This window comes from Coregonus lavaretus (genome assembly GCF_964263955.1).
Source record: "Coregonus lavaretus genome assembly, chromosome: 3".
Lineage (NCBI taxonomy): Eukaryota > Metazoa > Chordata > Actinopteri > Salmoniformes > Salmonidae > Coregonus > Coregonus lavaretus.
This window is the reverse complement of record NC_139990.1, coordinates 1,864,369-1,880,311: the sequence shown is the minus strand read 5'-3', so window position 1 is coordinate 1,880,311 and position 15,943 is coordinate 1,864,369. Positions and strand designations below refer to the sequence as shown.

The 15,943-nt window shown below is 47.3% G+C and overlaps 2 protein-coding genes across 3 annotated transcripts in view; both read left to right on the top strand.

Annotated features, from left to right (window-relative positions):
- Window positions 1-15,943, top strand: part of LOC311125099 (focal adhesion kinase 1-like) — a gene marked incomplete at its 5' end in the record, with an annotated part of 1,344,976 nt that overhangs the window by 1,161,019 nt on the left and 168,014 nt on the right. The gene's annotated exons all lie outside the window — the stretch shown is intronic.
- Window positions 1-15,943, top strand: part of LOC311110282 (CUB and sushi domain-containing protein 3-like) — a gene marked incomplete at its 3' end in the record, with an annotated part of 541,145 nt that overhangs the window by 437,813 nt on the left and 87,389 nt on the right. The window contains 2 exon segments of the mRNA XM_084152993.1: window positions 37-222; window positions 1,888-2,061. Coding sequence (XP_084009119.1) covers window positions 37-222; window positions 1,888-2,061 — 360 coding nt within the window.

The following is a 15,943-nucleotide window of genomic DNA, read 5'->3' as shown; positions in this document are numbered from 1 at the left end:
CAAATAACACATGCTTGTCTTTTTCACTCTCTTCAGTGGTCAACTGCTCCGATCCTGGGATCCCAGCCAACTCCATCAGACAGAGTAAGATAGAACATGGCAACTTCACCTTTGGAACCGTGGTGTTCTACGACTGCAACCCAGGTTTCTACCCATTCGGTTCTCCCGTTCTCACCTGTCAACCCACGGGACAGTGGGACAAGCCTCTACCGGAGTGCATCGGTGAGTCTGCTGTCACTGTATATTGTCAAAAGACACTCAGCAATTTGCACACTGCAACTTATACTCACGTGGTGGTATATTGGAGAAGTTTTGACAGTAGAAAACATTGTCACCGATAAAGCACTTTGGGAGCATACCGCTGATTGCAGTGTGCAGAGTCTATTTTTACCATTCACTGAACTTATTTTAATATCCAGCACCTGCTCAAGGACATTGGTGGTATGTATCTACTGTCATCTGTTCCTATAATTTGTTGTCACTGTCTCACGGACTGTCTCTCTTAGCAAGAGACTGCCGATTTAGCAACTTGACACTTGTGGCTAATTAGCATATTATTCCTTTAATTGAGGCTGAATGAGTTTTGTGACCCCCTGCAGCTTAAGATCAGTGTTCTAATTGAGGGACAGGTGAAACAGCGCTGTGGATATTAGACTAATTAGGGATGCCAGATTGGCAGCTGATCCCTCTGTTTTATGGTGTGTACCTGCAACATTCTCCTCAAAACAAGCTGCACCAGGCATCTGCTGTAATGGCAACACAGCATGTCTAAACACTTGGCTTCAAGGCTTCCTACTGGCTGTCTCAGAGTTCTAAACACAACCGGAGCTTCCTACTGGCTGAGGGGCATGTAGTGTGCTCCAATCAGTGCTCTCCTTTGAAGTTTGAACCCAATCCCAACCTTAGTGAACATGATGCGTAGCCTAATGTTTTATCTTAAACCTGACCATCCATAAGTTAGCTCGACTTTGGCCCAATCAGTTTGGTGTTCCTGTTGCGATGTGTTTTAAAAGGGACGGGAAGACCCTAGACGGGATTAATGAATGTGCTCTTTTCTCCTCCATGCCTTGTTCCCTGTTTGATCCACCCCGCTGCAACATGGACGCCATGTCCAAAATGTTCTTCTCATTTAGACACACCTCATCCTGTCCGTTGATTCAGCACATTCATTCCGGACCTGCTCACTTCTTATAGGCCTGTGGCAGACAAAAAAGGATGAAGTTTAAAGTAAACTTGCTGATTGTAACACATTGTGGGGTGAATATTTGAAGAAAGAAGTTGATTATTTTAACACTCTGGCCTTGATAATTTACAACGTTAAACAGGAATCGAGATGTATTACTAAGGATGAGGACGGTACCGTCTACTTTGGAACGTTACCATTATGTGTTTAAGTGCTAGTACTGTATTTGTATTGTGGTGGAGCTAGTACAGTGGTCTTATTCTATGAGCGGGGGGTACGGGACATTTTGGACAGTACCTGGACCCAGATTAAACCTAGTCCTGGTCTATAAAGCACTTTTAATCTGGGTCTGGGAAATTTAGCCCATAGTTTGTATTCTCTGAAGTTGTTTTTAAAGTAGTGAAGTAGTTTGGATGATACAGTATCCTCCCTCATCGAGACGTAGGCCAGAACAGTGTTTACACCATATTCACGCATCTAGTTCTATCTCTATTGCTAACATACATTACAGCGTCTCAAATGCCACCCTATTCTCTACATAGTGCACTACTTTAGACCAGAGCCCTATGGAATAGGGTGCCATTTGGGATTCACCCATAGTGTGTGGCCTCAATCCTCTAGAGATTGACGACCGCACCTTCCACTTCATTAGACCTGTCAGCACTGAGCTGATGGCATCCATTATGTATGTCTCTCTCCTCCAGTGGTGGACTGTGGTCACCCTGGATGCCCTCCCAACGGCCAGCTGAGCGGGGACAAGTTCACCTTCGGCTCCACGGTTCGCTACACCTGCATAGGGGGGCGACAGCTAAAGGGCGAGTCGGCACGCACCTGCCAGCTTAACGGTCACTGGAGTGTACCCATGCCTTTCTGCTCAGGTGATTTAGGGGGGTTTGTGAGTGGGTGAGGGGGTTGGGGGGTGGGGTGGGGGGCTATGTGTGTGTGTGTGGTTGGGTGGTTAGGGGGGTTTGTGCGGGGGTGGGGGGGTGGGGGGAGCTGTGTGGTTGGGGGGTTTGTGCAGGGGTGGGGGGGAGCTGTGTGGTTGCGGGGTTGGTGAATGGGTGCGGGGGGTATATGTGTGTGTGTTGGGGTTCATGTTGTCCAAGGCAACAATGGCTAAGCCATCTGCAACGTTACATTATGATCTATTGGAAGGTTGTCACGGTGACTAAGCTCAAATGTTCAAATCTATATTCATCAGCTTTTGGCAAGAGCTAAAACAGACAGAGACAACTAGAGAGAAGGTCATATCGAGGACTTTGAAATATACCAGAAAAACAGAGAACTAGCTGCTAATAGTGGAGGAGAATTTGAAAGCGGTGGTGGAGCAACACATTGGTTCCAGCAGAAGAAACGAGAGGCATTGACTAACATGTGGGCAGGAGTGTTTACCCTCTTCACCCTAGCGTGGGCGCTGTACCTGGGCACTGACGTTACAGCTAGAATAGATCAGTCACAACTCCCCTTTCTTCACAACAGTCTCTCGATCTCTCTCTCTTTCTCCATCACAGTCTCTCTCTCGCTCTCTCTCTCTCTCCTACACACACAGACATAGTTACTGCGCCTTCCTTCCTTCCTTCCTTCCTTCCTTCCTTCCTTCCTTCCTTCCTTCCTTCCTTCCTTCCTTCCTTCCTTACTCCTTCCTTCCTTACTTACTCCTTCCTTCCTTCCTTCCTTCCTTCCTTCCTTCTTCCTCCTCTTCTTCTTCCCTTTCTTGCACTCAATATGTAAATTAGCTAAATAAATTAGAATGTGGCACAATGTGGATTGGATGGAAATCAGATATCTGGCTACATTTAAATAAAAATTACAATGACCCCGTCGGGATGGTGGGAAAATACATTTGTTGCTGAGGTAATTTTTTCAGCCGGAGACGGATGTCATTCTCTGGATAATTAGGGTCTCTGTATTTCCTCTCTTGCAGAAGTTGGGCCCTGCATTCCAAATGGCACCCTATTCACCGTATAGAGCATTACTTTTAACCAGAACCTCATTGGACTTTGGTCAAAAGTAGTGCACAATATAGGGAATAGGGTGTCATTTGGGATGCAGCTGGGACAATAAGTCCCGGTAATGGATCTGTGGGAACTACTGGGTTGGTGCTTAGTGTTTGCTGTTCCTCTTTATTGCTATCTACTTTTCACTACGGCAGACTGAAGAGGAATCATCTCACCCTCATCTTTCTTTCTCTCTCTCTCTCTCTCTCTCTCTCTCTCTCTCTCTCTCTCTCTCTCTCTCTCTCTCTCTCCCCTCTCTCTATGTCTCCCCCTCCTCTCTCTCTCTCTCTCTCTCTCTCTATGTCTCCCCCTCCTCTCTCTCTCTCTCTCTCTCTCTCTCTCTCTCTCTCTCTCTCTCTCTCTCTCTCTCTCTCTCTCTCTCTCTCTCTCTCTCTGTCTCTCTCTCTCTGTCTCTCTCTCTATCTCTCTCTCTCTCACACATACTCTCTTTCTATAGAGAGAGACACAGGTACATGCATTTAATACAGAAGATGGTGTTTGAGTGAAGAAGTCTAAAATAGTTTTGAATTGGACTTCACATGAAGTGCAAATTACTGGCACAAGATTTCTTATCCCTGTAGTACATCTCTTCCCTCCATAGTTTTCTTTACTTAAAGACTTTTGGCGCTTGTACACACCCTCCCTCACCCTGTTACAGACTGTCTGTAGTTTAAAGAGTTTAGCAGTGTGTAAAACCTCCCCTGCATCACCCTGTTAGTGAGTCTAACCTGTCTTTTAACCTGCTCTGCCATAGCCTGTTAGTGGGTCCTATCTGTTCTTTAATAACCCACCCTGCCATAGCCTGTTACTTGGTCCTACCTGTCCTGTAACCCACCCTGCCATAGCCTGTTACTTGGTCCTACCTGTCCTGTAACCCACCCTGCCATAGCCTGTTACTTGGTCCTACCTGTCCTGTAACCCACCCTGCCATAGCCTGTTACTTGGTCCTACCTGTCCTGTAACCCACCCTGCCATAGCCTGTTACTTGGTCCTACCTGTCCTGTAACCCACCCTGCCATAGCCTGTTACCTGGTCCTACCTGTCCTGTAACCCACCCTGCTATAGCCTGTTACTTGGTCCTACCTGTCCTGTAACCCACCCTGCCATAGCCTGTTACTTGGTCCTACCTGTCCTGTAACTCACCCTGCCATAGCCTGTTACTTGGTCCTACCTGTCCTGTAACTCACCCTGCCATAGCCTGTTACCTGGTCCTACCTGTCCTGTAACCCACCCTGCCATAGCCTGTTACTTGGTCCTACCTGTCCTGTAACCCACCCTGCCATAGCCTGTTACTTGGTCCTACCTGTCCTGTAACTCACCCTGCCATAGCCTGTTACTTGGTCCTACCTGTCCTGTAACCCACCCTGCCATAGCCTGTTACTTGGTCCTACCTGTCCTGTAACCCACCCTGCCATAGCCTGTTACTTGGTCCTACCTGTCCTGTAACCCACCCTGCCATAGCCTGTTACTTGGTCCTACCTGTCCTGTAACTCACCCTGCCATAGCCTGTTACTTGGTCCTACCTGTCCTGTAACTCACCCTGCCATAGCCTGTTACTTGGTCCTACCTGGACTGATCATAGTGTGAAGAGTTCAGCAATATGGGAACCCTAACCCTAATGCTGATTCAACATCCAAAAGGATCCTATTGCAGCTGGTTGCCTTACAATTGGATGTTGAATCAACATATTTTTGTTATTGAGTACTGTGAAAAGTCTGGCAGTGTAGGAAGTGGGCCTAAAGCTGACTATGCTGCTGAGAGATATGAGAACACAAGCTGACAGTCTCACCTCTTCTACCGGAGTTGTGTGAACGCATTAGGAGGAGAGAGAGAGAGAGAGAGAGAGAGAGGAGAGAGAGACATTTGAAATGTTTCAGTGATGTTTACTGTTAATATTTATTGTTTATTTCACTTTTGTTTACTATCTACTTCACTTGCTTTGGCAATGTTAACACACGTTTCCCATGCCAATAAAGCCCTTAAATTGAAATTGAGAGAGAGGGGAGAGGGAGAGAGAGAGCGAAAGTGACACTCCCAGAGGAGATGTGGGTGAGAGAGAGAGTTGTGGTGAAGAGGGGAGAGTAGGAGGAAGAAATAACTATTTTGCACCAAGTACAAACTAGAGCCGATTTATTTGCGTACTTCTCCCTCTCTCAACGGCTCTCTGAATCATGGTTAATACTTTTAGGATCCATGCTAGTTCTCTCAACGGCTCTCTGAATCATGGTTAATACTTTTAGGATCCATGCTAGTTCTCTCAACAGCTCTCTGAATCATGGTTAACACTTTTAGGATCCATGCTAGCTCGCTCAACGGCTCTCTGAATCATGGTTAATAGTTTTAGGATCCATGCTAGCTCTCTCAACGGCTATCTAAATCATGGTTAATACTTTTAGGATCCATGCTAGCTCTCAATGGCTCTCTAAATCATGGTTAATACTTTTAGGATCTATGCTAGCTCTCTCAACGGCTCTCTGAATCATGGTTAATACCTTTAAGGATCCATGCTAGCTTTCTCAACGGCTCTCTAAATCATGGTTAATACTTTTAGGATCCATGCTAGTTCTCTCAACAGCTCTCTGAATCATGGTTAACACTTTTAGGATCCATGCTAGCTCGCTCAACGGCTCTCTGAATCATGGTTAATAGTTTTAGGATCCATGCTAGCTCTCTCAACGGCTATCTAAATCGTGGTTAATACTTTTAGGATCCATGCTAGCTCTCAATGGCTCTCTAAATCATGGTTAATACTTTTAGGATCCATGCTAGCTCTCTCAACGGCTCTCTAAATCATGGTTAATACCTTTAAGGATCCATGCTAGCTTTCTCAACGGCTCTCTAAATCATGGTTAATACTTTTAGGATCCATGCTAGCTCTCTCAACGGCTCTCTAAATCATGGTTAATACTTTTAGGATCCATGCTAGAAAACAATTTTATGGCGATAAAGTATACCATTTATCTTCATTTAGTTTTTGTTAGTGTCTCTCTGGAGAAAAGTACTATCAAATCAATTTAAATTTATTAATTTATAAAGTATCAACATTTATATGACAGGATGTTGTTATGTTACATTTTAATAAACATAATATAGTGTCATTAGCCTATTTAGCTACAATTAGCAGGATTATCTGCAGTGTGCTGATGACTTGAGTTTTTCATGTGTTCAGTCTTCTAATTAGGCTAAATGACGTGTCTGTCTGTGTTTGGGGGTTTCTCTGTTTTGGGCGCAAGCTGTTTTGCACACAGATGACGCTTGCTAATCATTTGGGGTGTCAGTGTGCGTTCTCTCTCAGTATCTCTCAGCTGCTGGTCTCTCTATGCTTCCTCCACTTGTCTCATTTTGCCGGCACACTAGCACTCCTGCAGACTTAGTGATGCACAAAGAGCACCTTCACACACACATATATACTCACCTGCTCTAGGTCTCTGCTCATCCATTAAACCTTCATTAACTGTCTGTGACCCATAAAAGAGCTCCTCCCCAAACCCCTCTGTACAGTGTATGCTGCCTGTTCCCTTCTGAGAGCGCTGACCCAGAAAGAGACAGCCAGGGAGAGAGAAATGGAAAGGCATGAGTTGCAGATGGGAGTATTTCTCTCTCTCTCTCTCTCTCTCTCTCTCTCTCTCTCTCTCGCTCTCTCTCTCTCTCTCTCTCTCTCTCTCTCTCTCTCTCTCTCTGTCTCCCTGTCTCTCTCTCTCTCTCTCTCTGTCTCTCTGTCTCCCTGTCTCTCTGTCTCTCTCAATCTCTCTCTCTCTCTCTCTCTCTCTCTCTCTCTCTCTCTCTCTCTCTCTCTCTCTCTCTCTCTCTCTCTCTCTCTCTCTCTCTCTCTCTTCTCTCTCTCTCTCTCTCTCTCTCTCTCTCTCTCTCTGTCTCTCTCAATCTCGCCCTTTCTCTCTCGCTCTCTCTCTCTGTCTCTTCCTCTCTCTCTCTCTCTCTCTCTCTGTCTCTCTCTCTCTGTCTCTCTCTGTCTCAATCTCTCGCGCTCTCTCTCTGTCTCTCTCTTTCTCTAAAACATTATATTGTTCACTTCCCTGAAGCATTAGGATTCCCCTGGCTCTGAATCAGAGCCCTACAAGTTTGTTTTGCCTTCTAGTGAGCTGCAGGATTCTAAGCCCCAGCAACAGAAGCCTTCTTTAGGGAAAAGCTGTAGATCAAATGAGGACTTGTGTGAGTGAGTGTGTGTGTGTGTGTGTGTGTGCATGCGTGTGACTGTGTGTGTGTTCATCGGCAGGAAATGCTAGGCCCTAACCCTAACCCTTATGCTGTTAGATCTCACCACAGCACCCTCCGCTTCCATAGTTTCTGATGTAACTGCCCTCCTCCATAGATGGGCCAGGGTACCTCCCAGGGTAGGGAGTAAGTCACAGTGCTCTAGCCCCCACCATCACAACAGCCAGGTCGCAGAAGATCCACTTCGAAGTCCGTCCAGGTACTCAGGACATCAGTAGATGCCTTCAAAACCATCCACTAGGGGCAACGATGAGTGCTATTACCATCAAGTAAGCTGGTGTTTTGCTAGGGTGTAAGCCACGAGCTCCGGCTCCGAGGGATGTGTGTTCAATCCCAGTGATAGGAACTCATTTTTTATTGTTTTGTTTGAACCCAATCCCAAACCTAAACCATTAACTTAACCATTCGGAGGCACCGGCGACAGCAGCAGTGCAACCCAGGCAGTCCAAAACACCTTGTTTGGAGAAACAAGGACAAACCATAATGTGGTCAAATGTGGTCAAACCGTAAGATCTTGTTATCACAAGACCATATCCCTTCTCCTAACCAGTGGGCAATGGATAAACCGGCAGCAGGGAGATTGCAGGGTGACAGCAAGTCGGCGGCAGGTAGCCTAGTGATTAGAGCCTTGGCCCAGTAACTGAAAGGTTGCTGGTTCAAATACCCGAGCTGACAACTTGAAAAATCTGTCGATGTGTCCTTGAGCAAGGCACTAAACCCTTATTTGCTCCAGGGCCGTCATACTTTTATGACTGACCCTGTAAAACAACACATTTCACTGCACCTATCAGGTGTATGTAACAATAAAAACATGTCTTTTTATTCAACCGTATCACTCCTCCTAACCGTATCACTCCTCCTAACCGTATCACTCCTCCTAACCGTATCACTCCTCCTAACCGTATCACTCCTCCTAACCGGTGGACAATGCGAGTAGAGCCCTTCGCTGCAATCCCAAGCACTCAGTGATCCAATTAGCTAGACCCCCTGTCAATTAGCTAGACCCCCTGTCCAATAGCTAGACCCCCTGTCCAATAGCTAGACCCCCTGTCCAATAGCTAGACCCCCTGTCCAATAGCTAGACCCCCTGTCAATTAGCTAGACCCCCTGTCCAATAGCTAGACCCCCTGTCCAATTAGCTAGACCCCCTGTCTAATAGCTAGACCCCCTGTCAATTAGCTAGACCCCCTGTCCAATTAGCTAGACCCCCTGTCCAATTAGCTAGACCCCCTGTCCAATTAGCTAGATCCCCTGTCCAATAGCTAGACCCCCTGTCTAATTAGCTAGACCCCCTGTCAATTAGCTAGACCCCCTGTCTAATTAGCTAGACCCCCTGTCCAATTAGCTAGACCCCCTGTCCAATTAGCTAGACCCCCTGTCCAATTAGCTAGACCCCCTGTCCAATTAGCTAGACCCCCTGTCAAATTAGCTAGACAACCTGTCTAATTAGCTAGACCCCCTGTCCAATAGCTAGACCCCCTGTCCAATTAGCTAGACCCCTTGTCCAATTAGCTAGACCCACTGTCCAATTAGCTAGACCCCCTGTCCAATTAGCTAGACCCCCTGTCCAATTAACTAGACAACCTGTCTAATTAGCTAGACCCCCTGTCCAATAGCTAGACCCCCTGTCCAATAGCTAGACCCCCTGTCCAATTAGCTAGACCCCCTGTCCAATTAGCTAGACCCCCTGTCCAATAGCTAGACCCCCTGTCTAATTAGCTAGACCCCCTGTAAATTAGCTAGACCCCCTGTCCAATTAGCTAGACCCTCTGTCCAATTAGCTAGACCCTCTGTCCAATTAGCTAGACCCCCTGTCTAATTAGCTAGACCCCCTGTCTAATTAGCTAGACCCCCTGTCCAATTAGCTAGACCCCCTGTCCAATTAGCTAGACCCCCTGTCCAATAGCTAGACCCCCTGTCCAATTAGCTAGACCCCCTGTCTAATGGCTAGACCCCCTGTCCAATTAGCTATACCCCCTGTCCAATTAGCAAGACCCCCTGTCCAATTAGCTAGACCCCCTGTCCAATAGCTAGACCCCCTGTCTAATTACCTAGACCCCCTGTCCAATTAGCTAGACCCCCTGTCTAATTAGCTAGACCCCCTGTCCAATTAGCTAGACCCCCTGTCCAATTGCTAGACCCCCTGTCTAATTAGCTAGACCCCATGTCAATTAGCTAGACGCCCTGTCCAATTAGCTAGACGCCCTGTCCAATAGCTAGACCCCCTGTCTAATTAGCTAGACCCCCTGTCTAATTAGCTAGACCCCCTGTCCAATTAGCTAGACCCCCTGTCCAATTAGCTAGACCCCCTGTCCAATAGCTAGACCCCCTGTCCAATTAGCTAGACCCCCTGTCTAATAGCTAGACCCCCTGTCAATTAGCTAGACCCCCTGTCTAATTAGCTAGACCCCCTGTCCAATTAGCTAGACCCCCTGTCCAATTAGCTAGATCCCCTGTCCAATAGCTAGACCCCCTGTCTAATTAGCTAGACCCCCTGTCAATTAGCTAGACCCCCTGTCTAATTAGCTAGACCCCCTGTCCAATTAGCTAGACCCCCTGTCCAATTAGCTAGACCCCTGTCCAATTAGCTAGACCCCCTGTCCAATTAGCTAGACCCCCTGTCAAATTAGCTAGACCCCCTGTCCAATTAGCTAGACCCCCTGTCCAATTAGATAGACCCCCTGTCCAATTAGCTAGACCCCCTGTCCAATTAGCTAGACAACCTGTCTAATTAGCTAGACCCCCTGTCCAATAGCTAGACCCCCTGTCCAATAGCTAGACCCCCTGTCCAATTAGCTAGACCCCCTGTCCAATTAGCTAGACCCCCTGTCCAATAGCTAGACCCCCTGTCTAATTAGCTAGACGCCCTGTAAATTAGCTAGACCCCCTGTCCAATTAGCTAGACCCTCTGTCCAATTAGCTAGACCCCCTGTCTAATTAGCTAGACCCCCTGTCTAATTAGCTAGACCCCCTGTCCAATTAGCTAGACCCCCTGTCCAATTAGCTAGACCCCCTGTCCAATAGCTAGACCCCCTGTCCAATTAGCTAGACCCCCTGTCTAATGGCTAGACCCCCTGTCCAATTAGCTATACCCCCTGTCCAATTAGCAAGACCCCCTGTCCAATTAGCTAGACCCCCTGTCCAATAGCTAGACCCCCTGTCCAATTAGCTAGACCCCCTGTCTAATTAGCTAGACCCCCTGTCCAATTGCTAGACCCCTGTCTAATTAGCTAGACCCCCTGTCAATTAGCTAGACTCCCTGTCTAATTAGCTAGACCCCCTGTCTAATTAGCTAGACCCCCTGTCTAATTAGCTAGACCCCCTGTCCAATTAGCTAGACCCCCTGTCCAATTAGCTAGACCCCCTGTCTAATAGCTAGACCCCCTGTCCAATTAGCTAGACCCCCTGTCAATTAGCTAGACCCCCTGTCTAATTAGCTAGACCCCCTGTCTAATTAGCTAGACCCCTGTCAATTAGCTAGACCCCCTGTCTAATTAGCTAGACCCCCTGTCCAATTAGCTAGACACCCTGTCCAATTAGCTAGACCCCCTGTCCAATTAGCTAGACCCCCTGTCCAATTAGCTAGACCCTCTGTCCAATTAGCTAGACCCCCTGTCTAATTAGCTAGAGCCCCTGTCTAATTAGCTAGACCCCCTGTCCAATTAGCTAGACCCCCTGTCCAATTAGCTAGACCCCCTGTCCAATTAGCTAGACCCCCTGTCAATTAGCTAGACCCCCTGTCCAATAGCTAGACCCCCTGTCCAATAGCTAGACCCCCTGTCCAATTAGCTAGACCCCCTGTCCAATTAGCTAGATTCCCTGCCCAATTAGCAAGACCCCCTGTCCAATTAGCTAGACCCCCTGTCCAATAGCTAGACCCCCTGTCTAATTAGCTAGACCAACTGTCAAATTAGCTAGATCCCCTGTCCAATAGCTAGACCCCCTGTCCAATTAGCTAGGTATCCTGTCCAATAGCTAGGCATCCTGTCCAATAGCTTGGCATCCTGTCCAATAGCTAGACCCCCTGTCCAATTAGCTAGGTATCCTGTCCAATAGCTAGGCATCCTGTCCAATAGCTTGGCATCCTGTCCAATAGCTAGACCCCCTGTCCAATTAGCTAGAACCCCTGTCTAATAGCTAGACCCCCTGTCCAATAGCTAGGCATCCTGTCCAATAGCTAGACCCCCTGTCCAATAGCTAGACCTCCTGTCCAATTAGCTAGACCCCCTGTCCAATAGCTAGACCCCCTGTCCAATTAGCTAGACCCCTTGTCCAATTAGCTAGACCCCCTGTCCAATAGCTTGACCCCCTGTCTAATAGCTAGACCCCCTGTCCAATTAGCTAGACCCCCTGTCCAATAGCTAGGCATCCTGTCCAATAGTGACTGAGTCAGTGAGCATGGTCCTTGATAGCCTGCTGGTCTAGTATATGTAGTGGTTGATTGACACTCCAGGTTAATACCTGTACTCCCTGTGTCTCCAATTACTCGGGGGTGCTGAAGCGTTGGCTGGACCCAGTGCTCTAGGACTCAGATCCTGTGGTGGGGAGGGGTTATGAGCCGTTTGGTGCCCGTGAAACATTGGTGATGGGCCCCGTGTAGCTCAGTTGGTAGAGCACGGCGCTTGCAACGCCAGGGTTGTGGGTTTGATTCCCACGGGGGGCCAGTATAGAAAATATATATTTAATAATAATGTATGCACTCAAGAACTGTAAGTCGCTCCTGATAAGAGCGTCTGCTAAATAAAAAGTGATATCATGTTGCGGGAAGGGGATGGGGTACAGGCTCTGTCTTATTGCCTGGCCAAGCTTTCTTTTAGCATGAAGAACATAGTTATTTGAAGAGACCAGTTAGCATTCTAGAGAGCTTTTCATTCCCCTGTACCGGCGAGCATAGAGCTACAGTTTCTTATGAAGAGACTACAGTACAAGCTCTCTGTTTGAGACTAGCGATCACTCAGGCAGTTCTGTGACGAACACAAAGTCACAGGCACCTTTGAGACGCCCTTTGTGACATAACACCAGGGAGATTACTTTTGACCTCCCTCTGTTCTCCGTTCCCCGATGTGTCCATGTCCATACTCTGTGTGAGACACGTGAGGTAGAGGGGACGGGTGGGGAGCGGTTGTGTTGGTGGTGACTTTGTGGCTGTCTGCTAGCTGTCTAGAGCTTTGGCTGTGTATCACTGTGTGTGACAGCCAACCCTCTCCTCCCTCTCTCTCTCTTCCTCTCTCTCTCCCCTCTCTCTCTCTCTCTCTCTCCCTCTCTCCCATCTCCCTCTCCCTCTCTCTCCCTCTCTCTGGTGGTATGTTGTGTCTCAGCGCTGCCTCTTCAGATGAGACAGCTAATACAGCACCAGTCTAGCTTGGTCAGCACATTCTCCCTGACGGAGCACACTCCTGGGAACCTGAACCCCCCCACACTGGGGGACGCTTGCTGCCAGGGGGATACAGAGGAGGTGGAACATGGGACACATGCATGCGCCGAGCATCCACACACACATACGGTTCTGTAAGGGCACACACACACACACACACACACAAAGGTTTTACTCATAAATAAAGTCACAAACACACATCCACACATTCTCATACACACTTGGCACACACATACACACACAAACACTTGGCAGTTGGCACACAAACAGACACACACACACGTTACCTAGAACACTGTCATCTGGTATCATATGTGGGGGCTGTATTCTGCTTAGTAAAGAAGGCTGTATCAGTAGCATGTATCTCTAGCAGGTTGTACCTTAGGAAATGTAGAAGTGTACACTATTTGTGACCCCTAATGTCCTACTAGAACTATAATACATGTGTGTGTGTGTGTGTGTGTGTGTGTGTGTGTGTGTGTGTGTGTGTGTGTGTGTGTGTGTGTGTGTGTGTGTGTGTGTGTGTGTGTGTGTGTGTGTGTGCGCGTCCCCTAATGCAACTATCTGCCTGCGCCCTGTGTGTTTTAAGAGGCTTACTCTGTAGGACCCCCAGAGGAACATGTCTAACCAAGACACTCAAGGCCCTTTCAACTGCAGCTTTACCCATATGACTCCAGCTTTCATGTTCATACTGTACATGTCTATAGTGACTAGGGCTGGGATATATATGCTAGGTATGTAGCTAGGTGAAACAGAACAATGCCCATTCAAAAGCAGCTTACCCACTTGACTTCAGCTTTCATGGTCATACATGTCTATGGCAAGGGGATATAGAACACTAGGTAGATCTATATAATATTAATGGTCGACTTTGGTCGAAAAAATGCTAAAATAACGGCTTTAAACTGTATAACTGATCAATACACCATCGTGCCAGGTCATTTAATGCTTAAAAACATGAATAAGATATTTGGCTACAGAAGTGCCATTTCATTCCGATCTCTACAGCTTCTGTCTGAAAACAAATCCTGTGAAATGATGTCAACATATACTGGAGGAGTTACTGGCTAGCTATAGTGGCTAGCTTAGCCAACGAACTAGCTACTTCTGGAGGAGTTACTGGCTAGCTACACTGGCTAGCTTAGCTAACGAAATAGCTACATCTGGAGGAGTTACTGGCTAGCTACACTGGCTAGCTTAGCTAACAAACTAGCTACATCTGGAGGAGTTACTGGCTAGCTACAGTGGCTAGCTTAGCTAACAAACTAGCTACATCTGGAGGAGTTACTGGTTAGCTACACTGGCTAGCTTAGCTAACGAACTAGCTACATCGGGCGCGGTGTGCATGACCAAAATGACACATCAATGAACCACCAAAGGCACACCCCATTCTGTTTGAAAACTGAGAAAAGGGTGGAGTTGGACCGTTTTTCTTGCCCAAAGTGGACCTTTAACATCCCAGTGGTATAGCATAACCCTCCACGGCTCAGAGCTTTAAAGTACTGTAGTTCCCTACTGAGAGCTGAGTGGGGGAGGTATACAGGGGGGAGCTTCTGCTAAGCTATATGGAATTGTTTTAGGAAGGTCATACCAAGGATCATTTAGCTATTTGATTGTTTTATTATGCTAATTAGATAGCAACCACTTTAATCTGTCCCCTGGGCTACCACTGCCAGGGACATAGAGAAATAATTCATTATATACTGAATGGCCAGGGACACAACTGCCTACCTGTCTGTAGACTGCCTACTGCTTACAGTACAGTTTGTGTGTGTGTGTATGTGTGTGTGTGTGTGTCGGCTGCATTCAAGCTTGGGATCACAGTCAAGCTGCTGCTAAATTAGATTTGGGCAAGGGGAGGACTCAAGTGTACTAATGTAACATTGTTTAATAAATTATTACTTGTTTATGGAACGAACAAGGAAGGAAATGTTAGGTATTTGTCTGGACATGACAGAAATAGATATGATAGATACATTTATGGATATTTTTCTCACTTGTACTCCATTTTTGATAACAATTGTTATTGAATCATACAGTATATGGATACCAATTGCATTTTGTGTCCAAGTGACTTTCCAGTATTTTCCATCCCTATAATGTGTAGCATCAGAGCAAGATGTATCTGTTACTGATGAGACATAAGTATCTCAATGTACTTGAGACATCTGACAGATCTTCCATTACGTCTGAGTTACTGTTTGGAGTGGACCGCCCTGTATTGTCTCCCAATAACAGCTCTGATTACTGTCATGGCCGTAGACAAACACACAGTCCCCTATCTCCTAGATCCTGTCTGTACGGCCTCCAACACACATACTCAGTCCCCTATCTCCTAGATCCTGGCTGTACGGCCTCCAACACACATACATAGTCCCCTATCTCCTAGATCCTGTCTGTACGGCCTCCAACACACATACTCAGTCCCCTATCTCCTAGATCCTGGCTGTACGGCCTCCAACACACATACATAGTCCCCTATTTCCTAGATCCTGGCTGTACGGCCTCCAACACACATACTCAGTCCCCTATCTCATTGATCCTGGCTGTACAGCCTCCAACACACACTCAGTGCCCTATCTCCTAGATCCTGGCTGTACGGCCTCCAACACACATACACAGTCCCCTATCTCCTAGATCCTGGCTGTACGGCCTCCAACACACATACACAGTCCCCTATCTCCTAGATCCTGGCTGTACGGCCTCCAACACACATACACAGTCCCCTATCTCCTAGATCCCGGCTGTAGGGCCTCCAACACACATACTCAGTCCTCTATCTCCTAGATCCTGGCTGTACGGCCTCCAACACACATACTCAGTCCCCTATCTCCTAGATCCTGGCTGTACGACCTCCAACACACATACTCAGTCCCCTATCTCCTAGATCCTGGCTGTACGGCCTCCAACACACATACATAGTCCCCTATCTCCTAGATCCTGGCTGTACGGCCTCCAACACACATACTCAGTCCCCTATCTCCTAGATCCTGGCTGTACGGCCTCCAACACACATACATAGTCCCCTATCTCCTAGATCCTGGCTGTACGGCCTCCAACACACATACATAGTCCCCTATCTCCTAGATCCTGGCTGTACGGCCTCCAACACACATACTCAGTCCCCTATCTCCTAGATCCTGGCTGTACGGCCTC